At 47.0% G+C, this 25,027-nt stretch overlaps 2 protein-coding genes across 3 annotated transcripts in view; one reads left to right on the forward strand and one right to left on the reverse strand.

The window, feature by feature from the left end:
• Window positions 1-25,027, forward strand: part of LOC146171969 (heat shock protein beta-1) — a 62,224-nt gene that overhangs the window by 3,576 nt on the left and 33,621 nt on the right. The window lies entirely within an intron of this gene.
• On the reverse strand, window positions 1,096-24,906 carry LOC146171970 (uncharacterized). Its single transcript, XM_084586212.1, has 3 exons — window positions 23,635-24,906; window positions 22,975-23,498; window positions 1,096-3,174 (listed from the first exon to the last, which is right to left on the reverse strand). The coding sequence occupies exons 1-3, from the start codon at window positions 24,904-24,906 to the stop codon at window positions 1,299-1,301; spliced, it is 3,672 nt and encodes a 1,223-aa protein (XP_084442338.1). The 3' UTR covers window positions 1,096-1,298.

The following is a 25,027-nucleotide window of genomic DNA, read 5'->3' on the forward strand; positions in this document are numbered from 1 at the left end:
GTACCCAATCGTGAATGGCAAAATGAACTTGCTGCACCGAGCGGGAACTGAATTTCGCATCCTTCATGTAGCAGATAGAGTGTTTTCTTGTTTTCCCGTTTCCAGCGCCATGTAACGAATGCAGGAAATATTTCATTATGCTGTGAGCATGTTGTCTGAAATTTTTGTGTTGACAGTAGCGACACCCCCCCCCCCCCCCCCTTGCGGCTTTGTACACAATGTGTGCCTATGAAATATAAATGGCTGTTTACATGCAGCATTTTTCTTGCTATTCCCACCAGTTATGGTATACTTTGTATGAACATGCTTGCAAAATTTAAGCGCTGGTATTTCATTAAGTTCTTTCTTAAGTACTTTCTTCTGTGCAAGTTGGTTCATAGTAGCAAATAGGAAGAAATTTGCGCAAAATGTTGAGGAAGAAAAAGACGTGACTACAGAACAGACCGGAAACTTCAAACTGGTTTTATTAGAGAAACAGTACCTACATATAACAAATGTGAAATCAGAATGAAAGGGATCCAAGATAAACACGTGTGCACACAAGCAGCAAAATCGCTGCCAAGCTGGGTAAAACACCACCCATCACTCAACCAAAGGTCGCTTGTGGCACTCAAAAGGCCGAGTGAAGAAGGCAAGGTAGCACCAGCAAATGCAAAGACGCACACGCTGCAAGACTGCGTGCACGCAAACAACCAATCAACACACATGTAGACAAGCACGCATAACATATTTTTATAGCCAAGCCAAGTCACACCTACAAACAAAGTAAAACATGCAGTTCCATGTTAAAACCAATAAAACAGCCAAAAGGCTAAAAAGAACCTCAGTGAATAAAATGAATTTCCTAGGCAAAATCTGCAGCAGTCATAAAAAATTGACAAACAATATAAATGTCACAGCAAGTGACACGACAGATCACACGTCTCACACATCCTTCTAAAAAAACTAGCTCTCTAGTTATGAGTGTTAAAGAAGTTGAACTAACACATTTTTCACCGAATTTCTTTAATAAAAGGTTTTCAGTGATTACTTTGGGTTTGGCATGTGCAGGAATAGCAGTGCCCTGATATACATTGTATCGGTCGAGACGGCCAGTGAACCAAAAAAGCGTTTATTGCAGAAGGTACAGTGCTTTTATAGCTGAAGGGGGTGTGGCAAACAAGGCGCGTATCTTAATCTTGACGAACATGATAAACGGTCGCGCCAGGCATGGCACGTGCGTCATTCGCGATACATCTTCCCTCCTGTGCAGAATTGATGCGAAGCACTTGGTTGAAATTTCGGTCGTACCGCAGGCGTTAGGGTGGTCTGGTATCTCTGGTGGATCGGCGCAGTGGAGGAGCCTGCGGAGCTGTTGAGCTCACAGACGGTCCAGTCGTCACTTGTGGCGGTGCCTGCGGAGAGGTCCCAGAGCTCACAGACGACTGTCCTGTTGCAACGGGTGTTGTGGGTTGCAGCGCTGCACTTGGTGGTTCGCTCTCCGAGTAGCCACATTCGGTGGCTTCTTGCTGGAACAGCTCGCCAGTTCGAAGTAAATGCTGTCTGTTGCGTCGTAGCACGCGGTGGACCTCGGTAACTACTTGATAAGACCTCGGTGCAACTGTTCCGGCTACTTGAGCGCGGCGATTCCATGTCCTTTCCCTCACCCTCACGACATCGCCGGTTTTGAGCGGTGGTAGCATTCTGCCTCGAGTGTCTTCCTGAGCTCGTTTGAACACCGGTCTGCTTGGCTGCAGCCGGAAGTCTGGGAGCCGCGTGCGAAGTCTCCTTCCCTGCAGCAGTTCACCAGGGGAGCGGCCATCTTCGAGCGGAATGGATCTGTAGCCGAGCAACCCGAGCCAGAAGTCCTCCTTTGTCTCATCCGTTTTCTTTAGGATCCTTTTCACTATCTGGACCCCCTTCTCAGCGAGTCCATTCGAGCGCGGGAACTCTGGGCTCGAGGTGACGTGGTCGAAGTCATACCAGGTCTGACATGACTCCAACTGCGTGGACTTCAACGTCTTCGGTGTCATTTGGGTAGTCCTTGGTCTCTGTCCTTGGAGCCCTTGATAGCATGTCCAATCTGTTGGTTTCTGGACCCTCTCAATGATGCCACTTTGCTCCATGCGCTCCAGCTCCTCCCTCAAAGGCTCCCTCAGCGCCAAGGGCACCCGTCGAGCTGGCTGAACAACAGGCGTCGCATCCTTTCGTAGGACCATTTTGTACTGGCGGCTCACGCAGCCGGTTCCCTGAAAAAGCTGGCGAAATTCATTCAGAGCGTCCTCACTGCTGCTGGCGGTGGTGCTTCCTGCTTTTACAGCGTCCACAGCACGCGACACGAGATCGAGGGACTCGCTTGCTAATAGTCCCAGTATGGCTTGGTTGCCCTTTTTCACGACGTAAAAGTTAATGTCTTTAGACCGGCTGTTCACGATCACTGGTAGTCTTGCCACACCGAAGTGCCGAATGACACCACCACTGTATGATCGGAGCACCGAAGAGCTCGGTTTCAAATCGCCTGCCGTTTTGCACCGTCGGTAGATAGAGTACGGTAGTAGGTTGGCTTGGGACCCCGTGTCCACTTTGAAATGAACTATCTGGTCCGCCACTTTTGCCTGCACTACCCAGTCTGCCTTGGCATCAATGCTCGAGACTGTTACATCGAGAATATCGAAGCTTTCTTCTTCCTCGCCAACTTCTTTGATTTGCGGGCCCTTTTTGCAGCAGGCTGCGAAATGGTTAGCACTCCCGCACACGAAACAAGTTTTGCCGAACGCTGGACAACTGCCGGGTATCGCGTGAAAACGGTTGCACCTGGCGCATTTTCGAGATTGCTTCTTGGCTAGCGGTCCTTGCTTATCGGACTGTTCCCAGGCTGATGCGTTTTGTACTGCTTGCCCCGCTCTGTGAACCTGCTCGGACTCCTTCTTGACGAGCGCTACATGCTTATCAGGCTGTGGCCCCCAGGCCTTGTTTTGTAGCGAAGCTGCTTCCTCCGCTTTGCAAATCTGCTCAGCCTTGACAAGCGTCAAGTCTTTTTCCTTGAGCAATTTTTCACGCAGTTTCGAGTTGTTAGTACCAAACACTATTTGGTCACGGATGAAAGAATCGGCAAGCCCCAAAAAATTGCAGCTTCTCGCTTGCTTCCTTAGGTCTCGCAAAAAATGCTCAAATGGCTCCCCTTCACCTTGCACTCTTGTCCGGAATATTTACCGCTCATAAACTTCGTTCTGTTGCTCCTGGCAGTAATCCTTGAACTTCTTAACAACGGTAGCGTAGTCTTGCTTATTCTCGCTCTCGAGGAAAGAAAAGTTGTTAAATACCTCCAGTGCGTCGTCTCCGGCAGTGCTGAGCAGCAGTGCTGTTTTGGCAGCTTTGGATCAGGGCTCTTTTGAAGATTCCGTCGCTTGCAGAAAAAGCTCGAATTTCTGCAGGAACAATTCCCAGTTCTTGGCGATATTCCACGATAGTCGCAATGGTTCAGGAAGCTTCAGCAGTTGTTCCATCGTGGTTTGTCCTCAGTTGGCAGGTCCCCGACGTGATCCCACTTCTGACACCATGTATCGGTCGAGACGGCCAGTGAACCAAAAAAGCGTTTATTGCAGAAGGTACAGTGCTTTTATAGCTGAAGGGGGTGTGGCAAACAAGGCGCGTATCTTAATCTTGACGAACATGATAAACGGTCGCGCCAGGCATGGCACGTGCGTCATTCGCGATACATACATGTTTGCATTTGTGAGCGAAAATGTGGTCATTGGCACTTTTCTACATTCCTCTTATTTTTAGCGATTCACTCATGGATGCATCTACCCGTCTGTCCAATCTAAGTGAGAGGCAGACTGTACACAACATTGGTGGACCATTCGATGAACCATGCTTCTTTTTGTATTGCTCACATTTCCTGGTCAGAAAGGCATAGACGCTTGAAAGCTTAGTAGTCACGGAAAAGAGTACCGTTACATCATTCCTGTTGCCAGTCTTCTTCAGGTTATGCGACATTTTTTTGCAATGACTTGAACATGTTGTCTTGTTTCCTTTTTGCTTTTAGCAGTAGACTTGCTGTTACACTGTTGATTGCGTTTGCCTGCTTGCTGGTATTTCATGCTGGGAATTCTTGAAGGCATTTCTTTTTGATGGATGCCATATCTGAAATGGTTGAGCAGCCCCGTCATTCAGTTCTGTTTGTATCTCCTCAGTGGCGACATAGTGCAGTTACTGAAGATGCACTCACGTACAAACAGTAAAGCAGAGACTGACTTCTGGTCGCTCAAACATCTGGTAAAAAAAATGAGAGATTTTGCAAAGATCGGCATTACGCTGTCTTAAAATTGCATCTATGCTGTGAATTTGAAGGGTGCATGGTAGAAGCCACAGCAAACACCCATGAAAAGGAGCTGCTTGATTTGAGATATTACTTGCTCCACAGCTTTGGTTGAGCAATGGCGCAATGGTTTTCTTGCTGCTTTGCTTACTTCCCTTTGGTAGTGAAATAGTTGATGTGGATTGTTTCATCCTTTGTAATAACTTCTTGAGTACTCAATTGCTTTGATATGCTCATCATGCCTTTCCCATTTTCCTCCAATTAACCTGGTCCTGTGCTACCTGAATCCCCCCTGCAGACTTTTTAACCTCATCCACGCACCTAATTTTTTGCCGCCCCCTGCTGCGTTTTCCTTCTCTTGGAATCCAGTTGGTTACTCTTAGAGACCATTGGTTATCTTTGCACTACATGTCCTGCCTATGCCCATTTCTTCTTAATTTTGACTAGAATATCTGCAACTTGAGTTATTTCTCTGACCCACTTTGCACACTTCCTATCTCTTAATTCCTTCTTCTTATTCTTTTTCCTATAAAAAATCTTATTCTCCTAGTTACTTCCCTTTAGTGGTCCAGATCTGTGGTTACTATTAGTAGACGTATTCACCTACCACTTCCAGTGCTTCGCCTACTAATTTAAAATGGTGTTCAATTCCCAGACTGTTTTTAAACTGCTGTTTGTTTCTCAGGCTGGTTGACGTTATCTTGGTCTTCTGCATATTAATCTTTAGGCCTACCTTTCTGCTTCTCCAGTCTAGATCATTAATTATTTGTTGCAATTGGTCCCGAGAGTTACTTAGCAAGGCAATGTCATCAGCAAATCGCAGATTACTGAGGTATTCTCCATCGACTCTGATGCCTAACTGGTTCCATTCCGTGCCTTTGAATACTCTCTCAAAGCAAGCTGTAAATAGCACTGGGAGATCGTGCCTCCTTGCCTAACACCTTTCTTAAATGGAATTTTATCACTTTCTTTATGCAAAAAACTATGGTTGCTATACAACCACTTTAGGTACATTCCAGTACTTTCACATACGGCTAACCTACACACTGATCGCGCAATGCCTGTATGACCGCTGAGATTTTTGTATCACCTGGTTTATAGTGTGGATATAATTGGATATAGTGGATGTAATGCTGTTGTAATCAAGTGTGCAGATGACCTTCAGTCTCTGTAACATACCCGTGTCTTCATTTATGGTTAATATGGCCCATTTCGGTTGTTTAATTAAGGAGGTGTGGTTTACCTCATTTAGAATAGAGACGGGATTAAGCTTTTTGTGCATTAATGCCCAGTCTGTCAATAGGAAATTATCTCAACTTGACAGTTTTTTTGTTGATATTAAAGACAAATGTGATGTCATTATGTTAAGTGCAACTTGGTATGAGAATGATTTTGGGATCTTTAATTTGCCAGAAAAGAAAACATATTTAGAAAACGCAAACAGGACGGAGGTGTGTCGTTCCTAATAAGAAATTCAATACAATGTGATCTGCTACCTGAATTTTGTTGTATCACGAAGGATTATCAGATGCTTTGTATTGAGGGGAAAAAATGCAATTTTTGCAGTATTTTATCGTCCACCTGTTGGATGTGTTCAAGGTTTCCTTTCCTTTTTGAATAAATTCCTAATGTTTTGTAATGAAAATAACAACTATTGTTATGGGAGGAGATTTCAATATTGACATGAACTCTAACAGCGTCAAAAAAGTTAACTGTTTCGAATGGATGTGTCAACATTATAGAGTCGGAAACACGAGTAACTGAAAAATCAAATAAATACCATTCTTGATTTATTTGTTATAAACTATGACATCTCTTGTGTCAGTAGTGGTGTCTTGAGTTGTCCACTGAGTGACCATATGCCTATTTGTACAGTGTTCTGCAACTTTATCGAACCCCCATTTGAAGAATTCTCCCGCCTCAACCGGAGGCTCATTTACGGTGAAACCGCGCACAAACCTTACTTGTTGTTCATCTTTTTGATGCGTATTAAGTTGAGTAATGGTGCTTACTTGATTTGGCTGCACATGATGAAAAACCAGATCTCTCTACGTAGAGTTTGAGGTGGCACACCGACTTTTCGGCGAAGATAACTGCTGGCACCACCTGTCTTTGCTGGAGGAAAGCGCTACACCCGGGTGAGGAACGAGCTCTAGATTACCCAACTTAATACACATCAAAAAGGTCAACAACAAGCAATTTTTGTATGCAGTTTCACCGTAAATGATCCTCCTGTTGAGGCGGGAGAATTTTTCAAACGGGGGTTCAATAAAGTTGCAGAACACTGTTTCTCAAGACGAAACATGCCCAGGACAGCTGTAAGGTGGCACCCACCTTCCAAAGAATCACTGAAACATCACTGTTAGCATTTAAATCAGAATTGCAACAAATGTTATTGAAGGATTTCCTATATGAAAGTGATGCAGGAAAAGCATATATTAAGTTTATTGATAAATTTGTAACAATATACAAAAAGCACTTCATAGAAAAGAAACAAAAGCCACATAAGAATATTCGAAAACCGTGGGTCACAAGAGACCTCCTGAATAAAATAAACGTGAATGCCTTTATGCAAGGTTTTTAAAAACTCGTGAGCCCGGAGATCTAAAAACATATAAAGTTTCCTGAAATAAGCTGAACTAGAAGAAATCAAGAGAAAGTTATTACTTGCACCTTTTTTTCATCATGCTCTGGAAACAATGCTAAACTTTGGAGTAGAGTAAATAATGTTTTGGGAAAAAAAGTGAAATCGGAGCCATTGGAAAAACATTGTATAGATGGTGAAATTGTAGAAGGCCAGGGCATGCTTGATACATTGGACCATTATTTTGTTCATAGAGAACATGAGCTATTGTTAACTGAGCCTCAAATATTTAGGTTCTCAGCACACGAAAACACTGTACCTTTAAAGCAGTATACTGCCGCTGAGTTATGCTCAATTTTTTCAGGATTTAAAAATTCCTGTAGTTGCGATGCAGATAGTTTGCAAATCCGACCGGTAAAATATGTTGTACACGATATATCTTCTGTCTTAGTCCATGTTTACAACCTATGTATTTCGTCAGGCACGTTTCCAGATAAAATGAAAACTGCTAGAGTTACGGCATTACATAAGAAAGGTGATAAGCTAGGACTCGAAAAAGTCATACACAATCAGTTGTCATCGTTTTGTTCTAAATTTGAACTCGTACAAAAGGCTCAACATGGTTTTAAGAAAAGTAAGTCCACAGAGCTTGCACTCCTGGGTTAAAAAGAATACCTCTTAAATAACTTTGAGCAGAGAAGCTTCTAACCATCGGAATACATGTTGATTTTTCGCAGGCTTTTGACCACATGAACCTCAGACTCTTACTTAGAAACTTGAATGCTACTGAATAAGGGGTCTGTCATATGAAATAATAAAATCGTATCTAGCGGACAGACAACAGTTTGTTTGTATAAACGGTGTAAACTCCTAAGTAATGAAAATAGCCTCAGGCGTTTCGCAAGGACGCATTCTTAGCCCCCATCTTCTCAGCCTCTACGTAAATGATATTGCCTTTATTCAGGAACATGTAAAATTCATAATGTATGCCAGTGACATAAGTATATTTATTCGATCTGTTTCTACAACCGACTTAATTATTAAGGCGAACGATCTGCTATTTAGATTAAACAACTGCTCGAAAGAAAACAGATTAAAAGTGAATGCAAACAAAACTAAAGCTGTAATTTTTACCAGACTAAAGGTACACGAGTACCTTCAAATGTTCGCTCATCCTTTAACTCTACTCATATCGAAATTGTAAATTGTTTTAATACTCTGGGAGTTTGTCTCCGTCACACTTCAGTGGGATGATCATGCAAATCTTGGTCTTCAAAAAATTAGTCGTACAGGAATCGTTATAACTTTCAGTCATCAGTAAAACTATTACTCTATAAAGCATTGTTCGCTTCCCACATAAATTACTGTTACAACAATGCAGTCGAACCTCCATAAGATATTATTATTACAGAAGAAGGCTATGGGGTTTGCTATTGAAAATGCATCATACACAGAACACACCGTAGAATTTTTTCAGAAACATAAAATCGGAAGAGTTCAACATATGTACAGATATAACTTGCTCCGACAGTTTTATTACGGCAATAGAAAAAAAAAAAGCACAGCATTAGCTAACATTTCAACTCTATGCTAAACAGTGCCTTCGCGTTGCACACAACACACAGAATTCTGGCAAATACCCCAAACAAACTATGGGCTCCAAATGCTTGCCTACACTTCTAAACTGTCTCGAAAACCAAGGCATAAGTATTCTTAACTTAGCCCCTACAGAATTCAAATTCTTCCTACACTCTGATCTTCTCACTAACCCTCTTGTGTAAGAAATGATTGTTCGATGCTTTTTCGCTCTATTAATTTTCTTCTTGTGTGGAGAAATGTTACGAAATGTTTTAAAACCACTGCTTTTCAACATTTTTTTTAAATTTTTGTTGCAAATGTCTAAGTGTAGTGATTTATGATTGTGTATTAACTTTACTGTTTGTCTATGTTTAGAATAGCTATCATCTAAAAAAAAAATTGTCAACGCCTTCGGGGATTGTGCGTACATTGGTCCTGCGCTGTTGCTTGTAAGGGGGTTGAGTCAAGGGCCCTTCAAGCTGCTTCCGTGCAGCTTTTTTCCTTGGCCTCCTCCATATATTTTATTTAAATAAACAATTGAATTGTCCTGATCCTATTAGTGAATACCTTGGTAAATACTTTGTATGTAGCTGATAGTAAACTTATTGGTCTGTAATTTCTCAAGTCTTTAGTGTCCCCTTAGGAATTAAGATAATGGTAGCGTTCTTCCATGACTCCAGTACTTTCGATGTTGTCAGGCATTGCTACAAGGTGGCCAGTTTTCCTAGCACGATATCCCCTTTGTCCTTCAACAAATATGTAGCTACCTGATCCTCCCCAGCTGCTTTCCCTCTTTTAATGCAATGCTAATGGAAGTGTTCAGGGGTAAACGGAGACTGGGATTTTCGTGTCCTTTGAGTGTCTTCTTGTGAAAGGCCCCTCTCTCGAGAAGCACTGTCCGTGTTATGAGCAACAAATCACGACTGATTGGTTGGCAGGTCGTGTGGCATTTGAGAGGACTCTGCGATGGGATGAGAATCGAACCCTCCCTAGAGTCAGATTTGGTTATTGAAGCGGGCCTCAGATGAGTGCCAAATGCTGGCTGCATGGAAGTCATGTTTTTGCAAGCAAGGTGTGCCAGACCTACTACAGCATTTTACATTGTGTATATAGTAGGTACTTCTTCAAGTATAGCTTAAGACACTAGTTGGAAGCATGGAAAAGGCTTGTACTTATATAGTTGATGTTCGAGAAATTGGTTTTCTCATTATTTCTCATTATTTCTCATTATTTGACTTGTGGGAGAGTTTGTCCATGACTTGTTTTAACGGTGCAAATTAAAAAGTTGCGTCAATGAATCAGCCCGCTATCGAACCACCCATAAGTCCGCCTCGTGCGGCAGAAGCTGACATGGGGCCCTTTCCCAAGCATCCCTGAAGAGCATTAGGCTGAGGGATTGGTGGGTAAATGGTGGCACCAGAGATCAAGCCTGGATAAATAACATGGATGCAGGCAGGGCTACAATTCAAGTAATGTCAAGTACAAGTGCGGTAATCGTGGATGTATTTTAATCGTCACTCGGGAATGGGGCTGAAAGTTGGCCAGCATTTTGCGATCCCTTCAAGTACCAGCAGATGATAAATGCCAGATGAATTGAAGGAATACAGGATACCCTTTTGAATGAAGGTTGTTCCATGTGATGTTCAAGTTGTTAATCTCAAACTGTTGAGTAGCTGGTTAGTGATTGTAAAATGAGACTGCAAGTCCGAAAGAACAGTTTATGCAGTCAGGTGATAACTCACTAAAGTCATTATGGGTGAAGCACGTATCCACTGGTGCTTTGTTTCACGTTGAAATGGCGGGTATGGCTGGAGTGGTGGATTTCCCGGGGCACGATTGCAAAATCTCTGCTTCGACAGGCTCACCTGATTGGCTCGCAGTGCACTGTGCAGCTTTCTCGAATCATGGACTGCACTGCTCGTTTCGCAGAACTGCTGCTGGGCTGAACTTAATGGACGCTCAGGATAAAAAAAATTGCAAGGGTTCAATGCTGCTGAACCAAATATTGAGCAAAAGCATTAGCTGCGGGGGACCGAGCGTTCTTCTTCCTCAGCCCACATATAAAGCCCTGCTTTAACCAAGCCGCATGAACGTGCCTTAGTGGCCTATAGGGGTAACGTGAATGCCAGGGCTGATTCTGACATAACCGTCCCATGTGAAACGAGAGACCCAAGTTGGCAGCTCCTGCCAACCCACATATAAAGCCCCGCTTTAACCAAGCCGCATGAACGTGCCTTAGTGGCCTATAGGGGTAACGTGAATGCCAGGGCTGATTCTGACAGAACCATCCCATGTGAAACGAGAGACCCAAGTTGGCAGCTCCTGCCAACCCACATATAAAGCCCCGCTTTAACCAAGCCGCATGAACGTGCCTTAGTGGCCTATAGGGGTAACGTGAATGCCAGGGCTGATTCTGACAGAACCATCCCATGTGAAACGAGAGACCCAAGTTGGCAGCTCCTACCAACCCACATATAAAGCCCCGCTTAACCAAGCCGCATGAACGTGCCTTAGTGGCCTATAGGGGTAACGTGAATGCCAGGGCTGATTCTGACAGAACCATCCCATGTGAAACGAGAGACCCAAGTTGGCAGCTCCTGCCAACCCACATATAAAGCCCCGCTTTAACCAAGCCGCATGAACGTGCCTTAGTGGCCTATAGGGGTAACGTGAATGCCAGGGCTGATTCTGACAGAACCATCCCATGTGAAACGAGAGACCCAAGTTGGCAGCTCCTACCAACCCACATATAAAGCCCCGCTTAACCAAGCCGCATGAACGTGCCTTAGTGGCCTATAGGGGTAACGTGAATGCCAGGGCTGATTCTGACATAACCATCCCATGTGAAACGAGAGACCCAAGTTGGCAGCTCCTACCAACCCACATATAAAGCCCCGCTTAACCAAGCCGCATGAACGTGCCTTAGTGGCCTATAGGGTTAACGTGAATGCCAGGGCTGATTCTGACATAACCATTCCATGTGAAACGAGAGACCCAAGTTGGCAGCTCCTACCAACCCACATATAAAGCCCCGCTTAACCAAGCCGCATGAACGTGCCTTAGTGGCCTATAGGGGTAACGTGAATGCCAGGGCTGATTCTGACAGAACCATCCCATGTGAAACGAGAGACCCAAGTTGGCAGCTCCTGCCAACCCACATATAAAGCCCCGCTTTAACCAAGCCGCATGAACGTGCCTTAGTGGCCTATAGGAGTAACGTGAATGCCAGGGCTGATTCTGACATAACCATCCCATGTGAAACGAGAGACCCAAGTTGGCAGCTCCTGCCAACCCACATATAAAGCCCCGCTTTAACCAAGCCGCATGAACGTGCCTTAGTGGCCTATAGGGGTAACGTGAATGCCAGGGCTGATTCTGACAGAACCATCCCATGTGAAACGAGAGACCCAAGTTGGCAGCTCCTACCAACCCACATATAAAGCCCCGCTTAACCAAGCCGCATGAACGTGCCTTAGTGGCCTATAGGGGTAACGTGAATGCCAGGGCTGATTCTGACAGAACCATCCCATGTGAAACGAGAGACCCAAGTTGGCAGCTCCTGCCAACCCACATATAAAGCCCCGCTTTAACCAAGCCGCATGAACGTGCCTTAGTGGCCTATAGGGGTAACGTGAATGCCAGGGCTGATTCTGACAGAACCATCCCATGTGAAACGAGAGACCCAAGTTGGCAGCTCCTACCAACCCACATATAAAGCCCCGCTTTAACCAAGCCGCATGAACGTGCCTTAGTGGCCTATAGGGGTAACGTGAATGCCAGGGCTGATTCTGACATAACCGTCCCATGTGAAACGAGAGACCCAAGTTGGCAGCTCCTGCCAACCCACATATAAAGCCCCGCTTTAATCAAGCCGCATGAACGTGCCTTAGTGGCCTATAGGGGTAACGTGAATGCCAGGGCTGATTCTGACATAACCGTCCCATGTGAAACGAGAGACCCAAGTTGGCAGTTCCTGCCAGTCCATCTCTCGCTTTTGTGTCACGTGGGATGGGACGTGCTGCGCCGTGGCTGCGACCGCGCTACGCCGACCGCTTGAGCTGGTAGCCCAGCTCTCACCCTAGTGTCACGTGGGGTGTGACGTCACATCGTCACGTGGGTGCGGCCGCGCCATGCTGAATGCTCGAAACCTAGAGTAGTATTGCTTTCACAATAATATTGCCGAAACTTATTTTTTATTGGTGGGATTTGAGCAAAGTAGAGTTCTGGGCTAGTTGTCAAAAATTTAAGCGCAATGAGACAACACACAGAAAAGATAGGACAGGACTTTCGCTTAGACAGGAAGCGCAAGTCCTGTTCTATCTTGTCTGTGTGTTGTCTCTGTTGCGCTTAAATTTTTGACAGCTATGCACCAACCTGGCCCGCTAAGTGTCTTACTAAAGTATCTGGACTAGTTGGTAAGACATGATTACAGGGAGGCTTTGCGCGGAAAAGACAAGGAGATGAGAGGCACACAGGACGAGCGCTAACTTACAACTGAAATTGGAAGGGCATAATGTAAAAGTTCTTGGTCGGTCTAAGGTGCAATTAGCAAGAGAGCTTCTTGAGGCGTCATTCATCCATAGATTAGGAACCGATAAGTGCGTAAGTGAAACGTCGGTTGTTCTGTTGAAAAAGGAACCTTCGTTTTTAAATTCTGTGTAAGTTTTTTGTATGGTATTTCTTGTTTATTTTTTCTGTTTTATCTGCCTTTGGGTGGCCCTAGATTATCTTGGTTCAGTTTGGATTATATTTCCAGTCATGCAGATTCAGCGCTTTATAGATTTCAGTTGTAAGTTAGCTCTCGTCGTGCCTCTCTTGTCTGTTCAGCGCTAAGCCTGCCAGTAATTATAACGTGGGAGTTGAGGCCAGTTGGAAAACTGCTGCAGAGTGGGCCTAAACAATCGACATGAGTTGATCGGATATAGGAGCGTCCCCTTTCGTTTGTTGCACTACGAGGGTCGGAGCCGAGCTTCGCGTATGTCGCAGCCCCCTCGCCAAGCTTTGCCGGTGTGCTCCTACATCGATCCCTTGGATCCCCAGCCGAGCGCTTTACCGCTGAGAAACGCTCTTGATAACTCCGCTTGTCTACCGTGAGGATGATAGCGGGATTCCGCGAGTGACATATACTGCGCTTGGCGCGCAATTTGAAAGTACCAAAGGCCAAAAATAGTTAAGTCACGCAATTAGGGTGACTTTAAGGATGTGACGTCACCCACCTGCCATCAGCTATGAGACTGCCATCAGCTATGAGGACCAAGCGGGAACGATGCGCTCCAACGCCGCCGGGCGGCGCTTCTTGCCTTCCGTGTGTGACAGATGCTGCGCGTTCATTTCCTGTAAACGAACTATAGAACGTAAACATAGAAGCCAAGCAATGTTTAGCTGCTGACGAACGGCGCAGAAGACTGGAGAAATTAACTTCTGATCCCGAGGTAGTCACTGCTTTTTGCTACTTTTCCCCTATCTTGAATATTATTTTAGATCTGTTAACTATACCATCGTTCTATTTATTGAGTTTTTATTTCTACATTTGTCACTTTTCTGCTTTTAAGTTATACCAATCTTCCAATCGCTTTTTTGCTAGCTTCTACCGCAGATTCATTCACCCGACCACAGGTATCTCTAAACCCCAGTGCCTCAGGAAGAGTGACTGCGCCTGCATCTAATATAAGATGCTCAATTGTTTCTATGGGTTTACCACATACTGGACATGTGTCATGTTCTTGGTTAAGTTTCTTTTTGTAGCTGCGTCGGGCACCCTGATCTAGCTTCAGAAAGTAGGGCAATGCCTCTTGAGTTATAAAAAAAAGCTTTCTTCCTGATCTGCCTTGTCCACTTTCGGTATAGTTCTACACTGGTTCTTTTCCGTAGAATTTATCCAATTTTTACCCTCTGTTTTTTTTTTTTTTCATCTGTTGCTTAACGCTCTTTATTTCTCCGTCTTTGTGACCAGCATACTTATTGGTTAGTTTCCTAGTTTTTTTCCTCCATTGTGAGTCAACGCATTTTATGTATAGGAATTTAAATACTTTAGATCTGTTACTGTCCAATTTCCTAAGGCGTTCCTCGTTTTACTCTGAGCTTCCCGGGATTGATGTTACGACGTCTTTGACACGTTGAGAAAGTATTGACTGCGCGCAAGTGGGAGGAGGTGATATTTACAGGTCATATACAAGAGACAACACTAGCTGCCACCGCCCTAGCAAAAGGGCACAAAACACAGAGGAAAGCTTACGTGCCGAGCACGGAGTTGTGCTCGACGACAAAGGCGTGTCCGCCTCAAAATTACGTAGCCAATCGAACCCGTTGATTAATAAGAGCCAACCCCATAATCTCGGAGCCAATAAAACTGCAGCATACACGTTCTCTGCACTTCGTCCTCCTTTCTCGCAGTGCACCCGAAGAAGCACCGCGGACGATTTGAGACAATACACTCGTCGTTGTCGCGCTTTGAGGAAGCTCGAAGCACCGTCCCAATTTTCGGGGGGTGTCGAACAGCCCTACGTTAGGAAAGCGTGTATCTGGAAAACAGGCAGAGGTCTTCCAACGCCTGGGAGGTAACCGCATCCTAAGCGTGCTCGGGAAGCGGCCGGAGGAGAGGCGCGAAACAAAACGCTTCAATCGTGGCTCCGAGGAGCGGGGTCTTTGGACGCGGCGCGTGTAAGCGCTAATAATGTCCCCCCTGATGAGCTAGCCTAATACCACAAAGGACGAAAACATCTCCCGATGGGTCCAACACAGCAAAATGGACGGGGGCGTCCTCAGGCCAGCTTAGCTATGGCTCCAAAATCTGACCGCTTTGTCCATGGTTGTGGCTCGCTGTGAACCGAAACCGGTACAGATCTCGTGGGCATCATTTGTGCTTTTGCCCACTCTCACTTATTTCTAATGTATCTAGGCACAAAACCGCATTTCCCAAACTAAGCCCGGACACCCACAGTGATCGCAAAGCGGCATCTCTCCCGATGCGGTAGAGGCTGAAATTTAAGAATACTGCTTTTCTTTCAGCAATAAAATTTAAGCTAATTTTTGTACGCATATGAAAGTCTACCGACGCATTGAAGCAACGACGTTTCAAGCGTCTGCTGCTTCTGCAAACGCGGTTTTCTCAAAGAAGAGGGTCAGCAGCATGTAAAATTTTAAGGATATACCGACCAACCTCATATCACGTTATTATATTCTCCAGACAGGAGGGCTAAGGTCGTAAGATTTTGAATGTTCCAACTTTATTTCAAGTTACTCAGATGCAGCTTTGACAGATGCGGCCGAATGTTGGGGAAAATGCCTCGAGAAATCTTGACATTTGCCGTGACCTTGAAGTTCGCGGAATCGCATCTGCTCACTCCTTTAACACGCTTGAAAAAATGCCTCTTCTGAGTACTTGACTAAGCATATCCGGCACTCTGTTCCCAATCCTCTTATCGTTAAATACATGTGCATGCGAATGGTCGCCTCGATGGCGTTGCTTGAGGGCGAGAGCTGCTTGGTTCGCTCCATCTTTGGCGTGCATCGGCGACTAGCCGCCCACGGAGGCGATCCTTCCCGAGGTCGTCGTGGGCTGCTGCATAACCGGCTGCATGTGGGATGGGGACGCTTTCGTTTTCTTTTACTCTCGTCTATCGCGCAGGAGAGCGAAGAATGGGTTCCGCTTCAAATTAGTTCGGTATTTTTAAAATTGTGTCGATAGGTCTTTGACAATACAAGAAGTGCGGGTCGCTCGTTCGCGCCGTTTCTTTCTTTAACTTGTTCGCGCTGTCCAGCCGAAAGCATCGCCAAACGTGGACTCAAGCGTGGCAGTGTTTCACACCGGCGGAACGACTTGTATGCGTCATACGTAGGGGTTTTTGTTTTCGCTTTTTTTTTTCTGACAATTCGACTGACCTTTTTCGGTGTTTATTTGCAAACAAAACTTCCGTTTTTTTTTTCGGTTAATATTATTTTCTGCTGAAGAAATATCGTTTTTTTTTTTCGGTGAGATAAGAGGCACCCGTGTACAGGTGAAAGTCACGTAGTATTCATTCTGGCACTTTTATTTACTGTACAGTTGGTCATATATACAGCTAAGTTCCTGTAAGAAAATGCTATTGCCATGGTGAAAACTAGCGTTATGACAAAACGCATATGTAAAACATAAGTTCACACATCAGGTAACTGAAATATTATTTATTACGATCAAATTTTCGCGTAAACGAAATCACTTAAAAACGCTTCTCACGGCTTGTGTCACGTGGCAAGAAGCTGGCTGGCTTCGCGATCTCCTAGAAGCACTTGCGCTGCAAATGCTCTGGTCTGTCCTTCGCCCCTCGAATTGCCTGCCTTACCGCAGGCGCCCCTCCTCGGACGCGTGACATGTTTATGAGGGTAGGAAAGCACAGCTGCCATTCGTGAGGCCATGAAAAATGCCTCAAAACTCTCAACCCATGCTACTAGATTGAACACTGTTGTAATTTTCTCCCGTCATCAAGAGTTCGCGATGTGCATGAAAAGGTACTGACCTTTTTCAGTTTAAACCGAACCTTTGAAAATGCTTTCGGCGTACCTTTATCGGTGTTTTTCGGTTTAAACTGAAAAGTCCATCCCCTAGACTCATACGATGGTCTTCCTAACTGAGCTTGAGTGAGGTAGCACCATCTAGTGAGAGTGTAGTAAAGCAGGCTTCTTTCCTCGGCCCGACCGGCACCGTACGCGACTCCCGACAGTAGGCGGTTTCCTGCCCATATAAACATTCTGAAACCCCGTTCTTACAAGACCTCAGTGCAACACCGCATTAGACAGCACTGCCGCTACCTGCAAGATACTCATTGGACACGGGCATCACGCACAAGGAGCAGGACTGCCCACGAGGCCGCTGGCGCGCAGCTAGATGAAGACCGCCGGCATAGCCTTGATGCGGGCCCGTCCAACTCGGACCACCCTTGCTGTTCTCCAATCTCCCTCATCATACTAGACTGGTCAAATATTTAGGAGAAAACCCCCAAGGTGGAATAGATTTGTAATAAGGCAGTATTTACTCATTGGTATCCATCCGAGCGCAGCAATACGGCTACAAAGGAAAGCTATACAGCTTTCTCAGAAATTTCGTAGTTGGAGAAAAATTCGTCCTGGTCCGGGGATCGAACTGGGCACCACCGGGGCAGTCGCTCTACCGACTGAGCTAGCCAGGACGGCTAGCAGATGAGATGGTAGGGCGAGAGCGAATTGATCGATAAATCGAAGTGGGAATGGTGTTGGTCAAATTGTTAGGAAAATTCCTCAAGGTGGAGTAGATTTGTAATAAATTACTCATTGGCAATTACTCATTCATAAGAAAGGGGACGCTAAGGACTCTAAAAATTAGACCAATCAGCTTGCTGTCTGTTACCTAAGGGAATCGCTAATCGAATCAGGACAACCTTAGACTGCAATCAAGCAAATGATCAAGCAGGGTTTCGGAAACGGTACTCTACTATCGATCATATCCATACCATTAACCAGGTGATAGAAAAATGTTCGGGATATAACCAGTCTTTATACATAGCATTCATTGATTACGAAAAATCATTTGACTCAGTTGAAACTTCGGCGGTGATGCAGGCATTGCGAAATCAGGGGGTAGACGAGCCATACGGAAAGTGCTGGAAGATATATATAGTAGCTGCACACCAACCATAGTTCTGCATAAAGAAAGTAACAAAATTCCCATAAAGAAAGGTGTTAGGCAAGGAGACACAATCTCCCCGGTACTATTCACAGCTTGCTTAGAGGAGGTATTCAGAGACTTGGAATGGGAGCAGTTAGGGATAAGGGTAGATGGAGAATACCTCAGTAATCTGCGATTTGCTGATGACATTGCCTTGCTAAGTAGCTCAGGAGATGAACTGCAAAGAATAATTGGTGAGCCTCCGTATTCACAAACCGGCCTAACCTTTACCTTCCTGCAACTGCAAAGGCGACCTTCATAAAGGTAACGGAAAGGGGATGGTAACGCAAAGGCCAAGCCGCATTTCAAAGACCCACCTTAGGGCAGCCTTCCGGAAGGGTCGCCTTAGCGCGGTTGTAAGCGATATGGTAGCGAGGCTAAGCAAATAATAATGTTTCAATCAGCAGCATATGTTCGCGTAGGTTGTTTTTGTCCTAGAAATTGCAGTTAAATATATGCAAGAGCTGCCATGTGCTTCGTGCTGCATTGTGTGAGCGTTCGTTTTTTTTTTTTTTTTTTTGTGGTGTCTCAAATTGGGAACAAAAAAAAAATGCTCATTTACGGAGAATGAGCGAGGCTAGTAGACCTTGTCAACAGTACTACAAGACAGTGTGCGCGTCGTCTGCTAGCCGGAAAACGTAGTACAAGTGGAATCGTGGTTATCATTGCGCGAACGCCAACCTGTCTTTTTTGAAGAAAAATTTAAGATAAAGCTCCGCGAGTATCGTTTTTATTTTATTGCCTGCATATTCCCTTCAGAATAAGTCGACAGGGGCATGCAGACGGCAAACCAGGCAGCGAGATCACCAGTACGCAGATGGTACGGCATACAGCACGGGATCACCTGTCGCAACTTGAAATGTCCCTGCACCATAGAAGCACAGGGCGATCAGCAGTCACAGGAGCGGACGGGCAGGGTTAACCGCGGTTACGCGAAACCATGCTACGGCGGACCAAACCGCGGTTCCGCGGTTATCGCAAACCGAGCTTGGCGACCTAGGTTTGCGTCGTTAACTGCGAGGCGTCTGTTGACGGAGGCTACTCGATCGTCGGCGCCCGAGTGCGCGAAGCGTATCGAACGGGTCTGCTTCACAATGTTATTCATTTTCCAACTTCATCACGTTTAAAGATCGATGCATAAAACAGGCGGTGTCTACTCTACCGCCCGACGTCTTCGGTTACGGCCGACAGCGCATCGACTGCGTACTGAAGCCCCGTCCTGCCTGCAGTATCATTTGAACGGCTTGTTGCTGAACGGAACGTCAAAAAAATGTGCGGCCTTAGCTCTATCATGAAAGTACACGAGTTTGCAACGCTTTCAGCTCGGGATGCAGCGAGCAGGCTGAGCTACGTTACACTTACCGAGAGCGCGGCGCACGACGGCGCCGTGCGTGACCGTCCCTAGTCGTCGCTAGGCCTAATTTTGTTTCGCTTCGAAGCCGCGGCGCTCGGCGCTTTGGAACTGATCAACGCTATCGTAAATCGTCTACTTATGAAATTGCCTTATTTTTGACCTGTTCTGCCATAGTAAAAGAATGATAGGATTATGTCTGCATGGCGACGCATTAATCGCAGAGCTAGTACAAGCAGATCGAATGAACCGCAATGCACCGGCGGCAGCTGGCTTGAGCAGAAACTTGCTTGTATCGCGGCTATCGCTCATACCAGCAATTTGCTGCTGGTCAACGATCCTCACGAGTGCTTCATTCTTGATATTCGGCTCAGTATTCCAGACGCCAACAAATTTATCACGTTTATTTCGGACATCGGCGCTAGCGATCCGCCGTGTCGTTCGCGCACGGTTTACGGCAGGAGGGGCTACCACGGCGGTGTTTACGGCGGTCGAGGAGGTGCTGCCATCGTGGGGTGTTTGACAGCGCTGTTGACGCCTCGTCGGACGGCACTCCGGTACTCCTGAAACCACGTTATAAATTATGATATTTGTAAATGCAGCTTCGTTCCACCGATCACCGAAGCGGTACCGTGGTATAAAGGAGCTGCTGAAGGTAGGTCAGGCGCTACCTTAGCGAACGCTCCCTTTCCGAGGCCGAAAGGCCGGCTAAAGGTGTAATTTAAAGGGAAGGCTGGTTTCTGAAACGCGATAAGGAGCCGCAAAGGTGAGAACCTCGAAAGGGAAGGTAAAGGTTGGTTCGTGAAAAAGTAGAAAGGTAGGCCTAAAAATCAATATGCAGAAGACTAAGGTAATGTTCAACAGCCTCGGGAAGGAACAGCAGTTTACGTTAGGTAGCGAAGCACTGGAAATAGGCGAATATGTCTACTTAGGACAGGTAGTAACCGCAGATGCGGACCATGAAAAGGAAATAGCGGGAAGAATAAGATTGGGATGGAGCGCATTTGGCAAGCACTCGCAGATTACGACTAGCAGCTTACCAGTATCGCTCAAGAGGAAAGTATACAACAGTTGCATCTTACCTGTACTCACCTATGGGGCTGAAACGTTGAGGCTAACGATAAGGGTTCTACTTAAGTTGAGGATAACGCAGAGGGCTATGGAACGAAAAATGGTAGGGGTATAACATTAGGAGATAGGAAGCGTGCAGTGTGGGTCAGAGAAATAACTCAAGTTACTGACATTCTAGTGGAAATCAAGAAGAAGAAATGGGCATGGGCAGGACATGCAGTGCGAAGAGAGGATAACCGATGGTCGCTTAGGGTAACAAACTGGATTCCAAGAGAAGGAAAGCCTAGCAGGGGGCGGCAGAAAGGTAGGTGGGCAGGTGAGGTTAAGGAGTTCGCAGGGTTCAAGTGGATGCAGCTAGCACAGAACCGGGTTAATTGGAGAAATATGGGAGAGGCCTTCGCCCTGTAGTGAGTATAGTCAGGCTTATGATGATGACTACTCATTGGCACCCACCCAAGCACAGCAGCGACTGCCCCGGAAAGGCGGTGGTGCCGGGTTTGATCCCCGGACCAGGAATTTTTATTTAACTACGAAATTTCTGAGAAAGCTGTATAGCTTTCCTTGTAGACGTATGACTGCACTTGGATGGATGACAATGCGTAATCATACCGGACTGTCATCACACGGCTTAAACGTGAGTGGAAGGACCTTGCCCCAGATATTACTCCTCCGATCCCTTCTGGCCTTTCTCGCCCTGCTCCTCGCTCACAAGTCGCGAGCCGGTGACACACCGAACATCCTGTGTCAATGGCGCTGACTCCGTTAACCTGCAGCACTTGATCTGGACCTGCCCAGGCACGGTGAGCCTCCGCGCCCGTTACATATCTGCTCGCCATATTCCTGGACATACCGACGCCAAGCGTAAGCTTAGTGCCCTGCTAGACTTCATGTCGGAGTCTAGCGCCCTCAACCTCATCTAACCCACCCAATTCCCTGTAAGCCTCAGGTTATCCTTATGAATAAAGATTTATGAATTAATGAATCCTGGTGACGAACGACGCGGGACATTCTTCTAGTTTCTACAGGAAATACACCGGGATAACAAAGAAATTACACGGGAAGGGATAAGAAGTACGGGAGCTGTCAAGGTATGCAAAGGATTAAGACAAAGTTGTCCTCTATCACCGCTGCTGTTCATGCGTTATATGATAAACCTGGAACGGAAGATACAAGAAAGTAACAGATTTTAACCTGTCATATAGATTAGGTGGAAAGAGGCGGTAGAGCAGTGCCTACCCGGTTTGATGTATGCAGACGATATTGTGCTGCTAGCTGAGTCTGGAAGAATTGCAAACTCTAGTTAAGTATTGCGGAGACGAAGGGGACGCTCTAGGCTTCCGTTTTAGCGCAGTTAAGTCGGATCTGATGATTTTCAACTCAACTGATCAGGGTATTAAAATACAAGGCCATGAAATACCCAGAGTAGCAGAATATAAATATCTCGGGGTGTAAGTAAACGAAGGATTGGCATACATTGGAAAGCATGAGCAATCGCTTAAGGCCAAAGGGCGAAGAAATGCTGGGATAATGAAGCATAGCTTATTGTGGGGATATAACAGGTATGAGGTTTTGAGGGCTATTTGGAAAGGAATTATGGTGCCCGTGCTTACTTTCGGAAACGCGGTTTTGTGCCTAAAATCAGAGGTACAGTCGACATTAGAAGTAAATCGGAGATCTGTCAGACACTAAGCACTAGGGGCCCACGCCAAAACCACAAATGAGGCGGTACAGGGAGATATGGGCTAGACATCTTTTGAAGTACGGGAAGCTCAGAGTAAAATATTACATGAGGAACGCCCGAGGAAATTGGACAGTAACAGATGGGAAGCTAAAGTAATTAAATATCTATACGTACACCGCCGCCGGTACATCCGAGAGGCATACTGTTGGCAGATGGTACCGTCTCTTCAGCCTCGCTATCCGCCTTGTCCACTTCGTTGCTATTCCAGCATACACCAGGTGGATTAGCGTCTGATGTGCCAGGTTACTTGCCGGGAGGCGCATCAGTCGGTGCTCATATTTTGCTTTGGCCGCCGCCTCTCTCGCTGAGAAAGAGGACCACCCGACCTCGCCTTGGACTCCCTCCGCCGCTATGTGTTTGGGCACCCCTAAAGCTACCCGGCCGACTGCCCTCTGCTGTCGCTCAAGAAACTCCCGGGTGCCGGCGGAGATGCACAGAACTGCATTTGAATATGTCAGCGCTGGCACCGCCACCATTTTCTATAGGGCTCTTGTCACCTCGTAGCGGTTAAACTCCCAGAGCGACCGACGACCCAACATACCCTTACAGCGAGCCGTTTTCCCCCGCATTTCCCTGTCGTGTTGCCCGAGGAAGTTTGCCCCTGCCGACAACCGGACGCCGAGGTATTTGGCGGAATCCACCCTCTGTCTGATTTCCCTGAAGTTCCCACCTGTGCCAGCTCAGCTTGTCCCTTTCGCCCCATGCCATCACTACACACTTTGCCGGGCTGAACTTCAGTCGACGCTCGCTCATTCCCGTAGCACAAATGTCCAGTAGTCTCTGCAGCTCTTCTGGTGTCCCTGCGAAGACCGCAAAATCATCGGCATACACCTGCGCTGGTATACGTCGCTCGACTTTCACCCCGGCCTCTAGATGCTCAAACCGACATCCGTGCCCAGACACCTCCAGCTGCTCCGTGACCCCTGCGACGTACATGAACAGCAGTGGTGACAGTGGACACCCCTGTCGTAGCCCCTTCGGGCTCTCCAAGAGGCTAGTCCTCTGACCCGCCCACTCCATGCAAGCTCTGACATCGGCGTACAGCTCTTGCAGTAGCTCGATGCTGGACTCCTCAAGGCCAAAACCCCGCAGGATGCTCCACAATATGGCTCGGTCCACATTATCATAAGCCTTAGCGATGTCCAGGTACGCCACAAAGAGTGGGTTTCCCGTCTGCTGTGCTATTTCTATGCACTGTGTGAGGACAAATAAATTGTCCTCAATGCGCCGTCCCGCCCGGAAACCATTTTGGAGCTCCCCAAGAGCCCCATTTCTCTGCCCACGCTTGCAATCGGGCCTTTGCCACCTGTGCGGCTACTCTGTACAGTACCGGGGTCACTGCTATTGACCTGTAGTTTCCCAGGCACTCTTTGTCCCCGGTCCCCTTATACAGAGGCTTTATTCTTGTCTGTCTCCAGTCCTCCGGGATCTTTGCATCCTCCAGCACTTGTGCGACGGAGTCTTTCAACTTTGACTGTGCCTTAGGCCCCAGTGCCTTGATCAGGCTCATGGGAATGCCATCGAACCCCATTGCGGTCTTGGCCTCCACCCTCTTCACTGCCCGTTCCCACTCCCGATCCGTAGGTGCTGCACGAAGGTCTGCCGCAAGGTCTTCTGCTAACTGTTTTCGGGGCTCGCTCATCTCTCTTCCTTCGAGCTCCGTGTCCACCGGCGACCCCTGCATCATGCACGACCACTTCTTCAGGATTGGGACACAGGCCGGCCCTGTAGCCGCCTCGCCCCCTGGGGCCGCTTTCAACGCTGCTGGGCTCTGGGTCTGCTTTGTCTCCTTAACCCAGCGCCAAAAACGCTGAAGCGCCTGCCGGCCCGCTGCTCTTAGCTCATCCATCATCTTGCGGTTAAAGATGTGGAGCCGCGACTGGATCAATGCCGCTGCCTCCTGTTTCCGGGTCCTATATATGTCCCACGCTTTGGCAATGGCCTCCTTGTCCTGCCCCTTGACAGCTTGGCGGTGTATTCTACTTGCCGCTCGATGTCGGAGTATGGCCACCGCCACCTCTAGGCACCACCAAGCTTTCGCCCTATGATGGCCTCTGGTACGCCCCCTGCATGCCTTGAGCTGTCCCACCATCTCTCCTATCATCGCGTTGTAGGAGTCTAAGAACGTCACTCGTGCCTCCAGGCACTTTGCTATCTTTCGCAGCTCGGCCTCGCTAAGCCGCCCTTGTGTTGACTTCTGGGGCCGTTCCCGTCTCCGGTGCACGTGCCCAAACAGCAGGCGCAACCGATTGTGGTCGCTCCCCAAATTTCCTTTGCCCTCCTCATCGACGACCATTCGCTCTAGCTCCTCGTAGAGCCTTTCTGTCATCAGGCAGAAATCAATGCACGACTGCATGCCCCTACACGCCCAGGTTGTACGCCCCTCGCATTTGCCCGAGCCGTTCACCATGACAAGCCGCTCCCCTTCCACCAACTTTAACAGCTGCCTGCCGTTTGCGTCTGTGTGCCCGTCGAGGTCCTCGATGTGAGCATTAAAGTCCCCGACTATCACGACTTCCGACTGCGCTCGAAGCGCTCGTATGTCCTGCGTTAGACACTCGTACAGACCCTCGTTGTACTCTACAGCCCCGCCCGAGCGCATGTATACCACTGCCAGCGCCAGTGGTTTACCTCCTATCGCCCCAGCTAGCCACATGTGCTGGTGGTGCGACTCCACCTGCCAGGCTCCGCCCATAAACACCCTACTCCTCCCCCTTGGCGCT

Source organism: Amblyomma maculatum, unplaced genomic scaffold (genome assembly GCF_055883805.1).
Source record: "Amblyomma maculatum isolate TAMU_Amacu unplaced genomic scaffold, ASM5588380v1 scaffold_15, whole genome shotgun sequence".
NCBI lineage: Eukaryota > Metazoa > Arthropoda > Arachnida > Ixodida > Ixodidae > Amblyomma > Amblyomma maculatum.

Bases quoted from the DNA above. Each gene is read 5' to 3' on its own strand.
- LOC146171970 (XM_084586212.1), bottom strand. From the start codon at position 24,906: ATGCGCTCGGGCGGGGCTGTAGAGTACAACGAGGGTCTGTACGAGTGT. The intron at 23,499-23,634 runs GTACTGTACAGA...GTCCTCACACAG, and splicing joins GGTCAATAGCAGTGACCCCG to TGCATAGAAATAGCACAGCA. The intron at 3,175-22,974 runs GTGGGAACTTCA...ATTCCGGACAAG, and splicing joins GACAAGCTGAGCTGGCACAG to AGTGCAAGGTGAAGGGGAGC.